Source organism: Hoplias malabaricus, chromosome 4, assembly GCF_029633855.1.
Source record: "Hoplias malabaricus isolate fHopMal1 chromosome 4, fHopMal1.hap1, whole genome shotgun sequence".
NCBI lineage: Eukaryota > Metazoa > Chordata > Actinopteri > Characiformes > Erythrinidae > Hoplias > Hoplias malabaricus.
The window spans coordinates 68,146,661-68,154,091 of NC_089803.1; the positions used below are offsets into that span (position 1 = coordinate 68,146,661).

Below are 7,431 nucleotides of genomic sequence, written 5' to 3' on the forward strand. Positions count from 1 at the left end.
GAGTTTCCAACTTTTTTTTTTTTTACTTTGGGCTGGAGTAAACACTTGTATATGAATGGCTGTCTTATTCTGGAGGTTTGCACACGCTTCCACTTTTCAGCTGCTCATTCCTCTCAATAATGTGTTTTATGGACATTTCTTTTTGTTTTGTTTTTCACCCACACACGCTTATGTGCAATAAACCTCCACTGATTACGTGGGTGAAACATCAAGTAAATTCACAATTCGCGGAAGTCCGGAGACAGACACACGTTCTCGCTCAAGTCAACATCAACTGCACAGAGTAATGCAATCATTTTTGGATCACATTAATGAATGCAAACTGTAGCGCTGAGCCACGCAAAGCCTTGTCTGCCTGTTTGGCCCACGACAACCAGAGGAATAATGTTTAAATATGTTTGTTTTGTAAAGTAAAAAAAAAAATGAATGATATATTGTTAATATTCGTAAGATTTCTAACACTTTTTGGAAACTGTTCACATAGAATAGCAAGTCGATTGAAGCTGGGGCTCAATGAATTTTTGAAAGGTAAAATTGACTAATGCAATAAAAGAAGCATTATAACACAAACATTTTGTTGTAAAGTCTGTATTGTAATATAAAAAATATATATTCTGATTTTTTTTTTTTAATGTGAACTGCGATATTTGAAATATAACAATCCAAAATTTTTGTTTTGAACAATGGGCAACAGCCTTCAAATGAACACTTCAAAACTATTGTACTGTGTTAGGGCAAGGGGTTCAGCTGGGGGGGGGGTATTATACTAGTCTGGCGGCAATGTGTGCTTTGTATGGAAATACCACAATTAAATAAAGTTGTCTTCATGACCGCTCCAAAACGGAGGTGGCTTAACGTTTTCATTGAGAATTTGAGCTGCGCTGCAAAAAAATCTTTCATGATGAATGTTGGAAACACTAATCATACCTCCCCCCCTCGTCCTTTCTCATGTGAATGTCGGTTAATACAGCAAAACTGAGCTGTTCACATCAGTAGGCTACCACAAGGAGAAAAAAAATAATGAATTCTAACATGGCAAAGCAAGATCTGGCTTCAAATACAGAACCTAAACAAACAAAAAAAAAAGGAGTAAAGAAATGCTCTAAACACTGAGAATGACCAATAAGTTCTTCTGGACATTCTACACGTCCAAAAGATATTTAAAATGTCTCAATCAGCTTCTCAAACAAATCCAGGAATTTCTGCCTCCTCTCTATAGAGGCCACTTCCATTTCAGCTTCTGCTGATTTTTCGCTTTCTCCTAGACTGTCATACAGGTCGCCACCTCGCTGTCTCTCCAGGGCCCCTCGGTTCCTCTCCAGCTTCGCTCTCTCCTTGTCCATCTCTGCTCGCTCTTTCTCCAACTGAGCCCGCGCGTGCTCCACTGCCGCTCTGTCCCGCTCTACGGCGGCCTTCTCCCTCTCCAGAGACGCCCTGTCCCGGTCCAGCGCGGCCAACTCCCTCTCCAGCCCGGCCCTCTCCCTGTCCAGCACCATCTTCTCTCGTTCCAGCACCATGCGCTCGCTTTCCAGGGCAGCTCGGTCGCTATCTAGCAGGGCCCTCTCCTGTTCCATCTCATCCCCATCGCTGCCCATATCCCCCCGGCCCCGTGACGTGTCTCCCGACAGTCGAGACTCGTCTCCTTCGATGAGGAAGTCGATCTCGCTTCTGTAAGAATCACGCCCTCTCTTTCTGGGCTTGTCAGGGCGATATTCATGGTCATCGCCAAGAGAAGAAGTAGACACAATGGCTTCGCTGTCGTTCAGCCTGCCCTCCATAGCGTCATCCATGAGGGAAAACCACTGCCAGTTCGTGGGATTCACTGTGACACCAGGAGGTGGGTTCTTCATTTCCTGAAACATGACATACCACGTTATGTTACCAGGTTACCAGAAATGCATTCATTGATCTGAAGGTGCCAGTGAAACTGCATCAATTATGGAATTATTAATTATTATAAGATGACCAAGCTCCACTCGGTTTAAATCCTGGGGGGGTGGGGCGCCAGTCCTTGACAGGGCAACACACACACACACACACACACCCCTACGGACACTTTTGAGTCGCCAATCCACCTACCAAAGTGTGTTTTTGGACCGTGGGAGGAAACCAGAGCACCCGGAGGAAACCCACGCAGACACAGGGAGAACACGCAAACAAAAATTAAAGAAATTTTGCTGTTCTCAGAACAAAGTTCTTGTCGTCCCAGAGCCCAAACCTCAGCATCATTAAATAGGTTTGGGATTATTGTGAAAATGAAACATTTTTAAAAAACTTCTTTAGTTATTAATAAAAAATGTACTTTAATTTCATTGTAGATGGTTCTGTATGTTTTGTGTCTTACAAATGTTGAAAATATTATTATCCGTCTATTTTTTACTAGAAATTATACTACATTAATGTAATTGTTCTCTATGAATTGTACACTATTATCTTGATGAACAGTGTGTGTTAGATGGGAATAGACTCATTTTCAGAGAAGCATTCTAGATGTGTCTATTACTAGATGTGTTTTCAAGTGTCTATCTTTTAGCATTGATTCATAAACAATTAATTAAACCATGTTTAAAATTTGAGGGATTATGGAGTACTGAATTCCTGAAGAAATATAATGAATCACTGTGAGGCCAGACCATTTCTCTCAGGGTTATAACACCCTCTAGCTGTACATAAATGAACTTACAGTGATGGAGGTTTTTTTTTGTTTTTTTTTTTTTTACAGAATTTATTCGATTCATTTTTATATTCTTTTTTTAATCAGCATTTTCAGCTAATACCAGTCTGGTAACATCTCTATAACTGAGACTGAATCTAGGGGTTTGACTGAAGAAGGGTCATTATGTCTCATGTTTGATAAAAAAAAATGACATATGATTTCAAAACATGACAAATGATTTATTTTACTGCAGAACATTTATATGAGAAGGAATGTAAAAATGAAACCACTAAACACCATTCAGCAGTGTGTGGTTGTGTGTGTACACACACACACAAATAAATAAATATTTAAAGCCTCCTATGTGAGGAAACGTGTGATGAGAACTCACCTTGTATTTCTTCTTGAGATTTTCCCACTTCTTTCTGGCCTGACTGGTGGACATCTTCCTCTGGATTCCCATTTCTTTCAAGATGGCCCTGCCACCACAGAAAGTTTATTTTAAAAACTATACAACTGTAATTATGTGTTTTTCTTTTGTAAGGATTTGTGTCCCGGTGCACGGCAATGAAACGATGAGCATGAGTACATTACCTCCAGGCAATGACAGATGTGTTTCTCTTTCCAGTGAACAGGACATCATTGGCAGCACGTAACCTCACAAACTTCACCAGTTCAGCTTCAGACACTAAGGGGAAACGGGAGAACATTTATTTATTTTATTTATTTTTTACATTTACTAATAATTTCCACAGGTAGAGTATTATTAAAACAAAAGATACTTTAAATGCGTTGTTTCCTTAAATAATACAGCAGGTAAACTTAAGCCTGTTTGCTGCAGCATTTCTCTTTCATTTCAATGAAATTGAGTGCCGCCCTCAATTAATAATGTGAAAGAATAATTTCCTCAACCCTCATTTTCCATAAAATAAACCTGCCTTCTATACCCCTCCTATCCTTAGTTGTTAGCCTGATTTATTAGTATAGAGCTGAAAATATCTCATTGGGATTTTTCTGACAAACACTGCATTTTTATTTAAATTGCAATTATCATTTTCTAAGTTATAATCTAAATCAATTTCCAGACTTGTTTATATAAACCAATAAGGTCCAGTTTTGTTAGACCTGGCTTTTATTCTGAAATGCTAAATGTACTGTGCCCAACTGTCACTTAGCCTAGCTTTTATTTACACAGTACAGTGTTTGTAAGAGGTTATCGGTAACTCTGTTAAAGAAGCTGAATCTTCTCCATTTAAATGTGTTAAAATATTTATATTGGCACTGTATGCTAATATTAATACGAAAATTATTATTCATATTTGAAAGTTCAATATTGATATTAAAATTATTTGGCTACTCTTCGAGAGCTAATCAATACTAAAAGCACACTAAAATCAGTGGAAGCATTTTCAAACAACGTATAGGCCAAAATAACTAATTTGAAAACTGTATTCACTAATGGACGAATTCATATGATGAATAATTAAATTTTTCTTTGTGAGTTTTATCATTCATTAATTGCACATTCAGTCAGCAGTGTGGTTCAGGGTGAAGGTGATGGTGAACTGGGTCACGTTACAAGAACAAAGAGAAGGCATAAAATAGTCTTGGTCAATTACTCACACACCAAAATAAATAATAGTTTAGTGCTAACAGGCTGCTCTACAAACCCCCTAAGCTCGGAGTTTTGTGATTAAGCAGCACATCTGCACACAGCAGTAGTGGTTTTTGTTGTGTAGTGGGTAACAACGTTCTATTCCCCGCCTTGGTAAACACACACAAAGTGTCTAGTGAAAAAGGCTCCAAACACTACATCATTATGATATAAATAAAACATAATTGCCTGCCAAGTACCATACGTGTAAATGTAGTGTAAACGTAGGGCTGTAGTGCGCGAGTGTGAATGGAGTCTGCTCGAGGTGCAGCTCCTCAACATGGCCGCACCCGTCCTCCTACTCACAACCCTAAAATAACAAATTAACACGCTAGACTCTCGCCGGAAGCTCGCACTCACGTTTATATGTGTACTCTGGGTTTAACGGGCCGTCGTCGTTGTCCTCGGGCGGCGTCTGCACCACATACAGCGCGTGGTCCATGTCGGAGAGTTTCATGAGCTTGAGGCTCGGAGTGTGCACTCGAAGGGCGCCACGGCCAAAATGGAGGGCGCTTCACTTCCGCCCTCCCGAGTGCGCCCTCCTCACTAGTGTCCTCAGAGAAATGGAGGACAATGAAGCTAACAGGCCCAAAAAAAAAATAAATTGTATATATATATATATATATATATTTATAATAAAAAAACACGCAACAAAACAGATTCTAGCCATTTAACGTGGGTGCTCACTTTAATTCTGACAAGTATAAGGAGGTATCCGATTAAAAATTCCAAAACATTTAAACAAAAAAATGGGTTGGCCGTAAAAATGTAATTGTCCCTGAGCCGGATTGGCAGGCTGTTTGTCTGGCTAAACAGAAAAATCCTACTTTTTGGAATCCTCTACTGGATGCTGACTTAGAGGAAGTGTGTTATTATTTATCAATATAAATGTTATTGTTCTTGTGGATGTGTTAAATAATACATATCAATTATGTTATTCCAGAAATGCATCGACTCGAGTTGGATAATGTGTCATGATTTAAAATTAAATGTTGAACATTAACGTTTCATATTTTACATTTAAAATCAATTATATGAACATAAACGTGTAACAAACGCTTGTTCTGGCTGCTGCGCATGCGCAAACATTGGGCGGGCTCTTTCCTCTTGCTGTTTTTCCGGTTTTTCTTTGATAAACTGACGCGCTATATTAAAAGACAAAGCCAACTTTCTCAGTCCTTTTTCTAACCAATGAGTTTTTTTTATTATTATTATTATTTTTGCTTTATTGTGTTGGAGAGACCGCTGAATTTAGCGATAATTTGATTTTAGTGTAGAATATTGGCGGAGAAAAAAAGAGGAGGAGGGCCGTTATAGTTTGAATTATGGCGAAGTAGAGAGAGGACGCTTGTGATTGGCTGACGTCAGAGTGACATCACTCGTATTCGCGTCCATAAGTGTGCATGAGTCAGGGTTATTTCAGAACAAACGTCAAAGCAACGTATAAGGTTAGAGAAATACTTCAGTGGCTTGTATAAGAAACATTGGCCATTTTGGACGTTTTTATAGCTTACAATAGCCGTTGTGAATTCTCTTATAGCGAACCAGACTCTATTTAAAGTAGCATTGTTTTTTAAATGATGTGCTTTGACGCCATGGTAACGGAGGGGAAAATGCAGCAACGCGTTGACCGGCCGTCGTGGTGTAAATCCAGGAGAAGAAAGCTGGCGTACGCCAGCCTTGTGAAAGCAGCGGTTCGCAAATACACTAATCTGTGGGACAAGAGTAGAAGAAACCAGTACAGATCGTCGAGGACGTGTGGACGACAGCTGAGTTTAAAGTACAGCAAACCGCAGCAGCGGGACAGCGCAGCAATGGCGCCGAGGAACACCACGCAGTACCTCATGGAGCTCATTTACAGAGACATGAGCGAGAAAGTCCTGACGCAGTGTTTCTCCACTAATCGAGCTCCTGTTCGAGATGAGGGCTTCGCTTCTCACAACGTTTATACTTCACTCTTCACCGACGACGAATCGATGGAGTTTCAGCAGCGGGACTTCGAGAACGTGTACTTTCTCCACGAGCTGTGACTCGAATAGAGCTCGTCTCGACCGAGATCATCCGGGTCCATAGAAGGTCTGAAGCAGAGGAGCTGAGAGAAGAGACAGTAACTTATTGTGTGCGTAATCCTTTGTTCATGTAGTCACTGTTGAAACTTGTTTGTTGTAGCGTGACTAATAGCAGGCCTGCAGTTCGATTCCTCGCCCTTCGTTGGGCAAGACTCCCAATGCCAGTAGCCACCCATTTTTACACAATTTAAACTCTACATCACAATGGATGTGTCTACTAAGTGCATAAATGTATCGCAGATGATCCCACCCTTTTACTGAACTGTTAGGCTTGTCCATTTTTGTTCTGTTGTCTTTACGCACTCATTTATAAGGATTGGCTCTCCTTGTCTCACAGCAATGCGGAGAAGTGCGGCTGTCTCCACACAGAGCGAGAGCCCCGCCCAGACCTGGTCAGATCCGTGACCAACAGGTAAACCTGTTCCTCCTACAGGTATCACTGGTCAGTCTGAAGGTGTTGGCTTTTGTGAAAGTGTTTGTGCATGTCTGTACAGTTGCTTGCCCTTCAGATGCCTCTGTTTAAGAGCCTTTTTCAGGTTTTGCTGATCACCCTCATGGATGGCTTTCAGCTGAACTCTGACCAATGCAGTAAGGAGGAGAAACCGAAAGACTCCTGGTCACCAGACTTGGGGTAACACTCTCCTGTAATGCTGTGGTAACTTTAAACTAATTGAATTACACTTCTGTTGTGTGTATCTAAATTGAACTTAAGGTTCACTGTAGTGGTACCTATAGAATCTGAAGTGTTTCCTAAATATAAACATATATATAATGCTCATGTACATTCACTTTGAATTGAATACACTTATTAAACTTTTTATTTTATTAAATTTGCTTGGATTTTCTGTACGTTTACATGGTGTGATTTAGTTGGAAGAGTATTTCTGAGTTGATGGTACACAAAGCCACAGTGAATTTTAAAATTCTACATTTCCAGGTTAATCCCGTTTGAGATACTGCATCTCTCTTTACGAGGGGGAGCTGGCAGCGAATGGCGTCAAGTTTCAACAAAAGAGTTGCGTAATTACGTAAGGGAAGCAGTGACACATATC

General features: G+C 40.3%; 1 protein-coding gene across 1 annotated transcript; it reads right to left on the reverse strand.

Annotated features, from left to right (window-relative positions):
• Window positions 1-557: 557 nt before the first annotated feature.
• On the reverse strand, window positions 558-4,889 carry si:dkeyp-38g8.5 (uncharacterized protein LOC568385 homolog). The gene is made up of 4 exons (XM_066669864.1): window positions 4,671-4,889; window positions 3,251-3,344; window positions 3,048-3,135; window positions 558-1,853 (listed from the first exon to the last, which is right to left on the reverse strand). Exons 1-4 carry the CDS (start codon window positions 4,765-4,767, stop codon window positions 1,161-1,163), a joined length of 972 nt encoding a protein of 323 aa, XP_066525961.1. The 5' UTR covers window positions 4,768-4,889; the 3' UTR covers window positions 558-1,160.
• Between the last annotated feature and the right edge of the window lie 2,542 nt (window positions 4,890-7,431).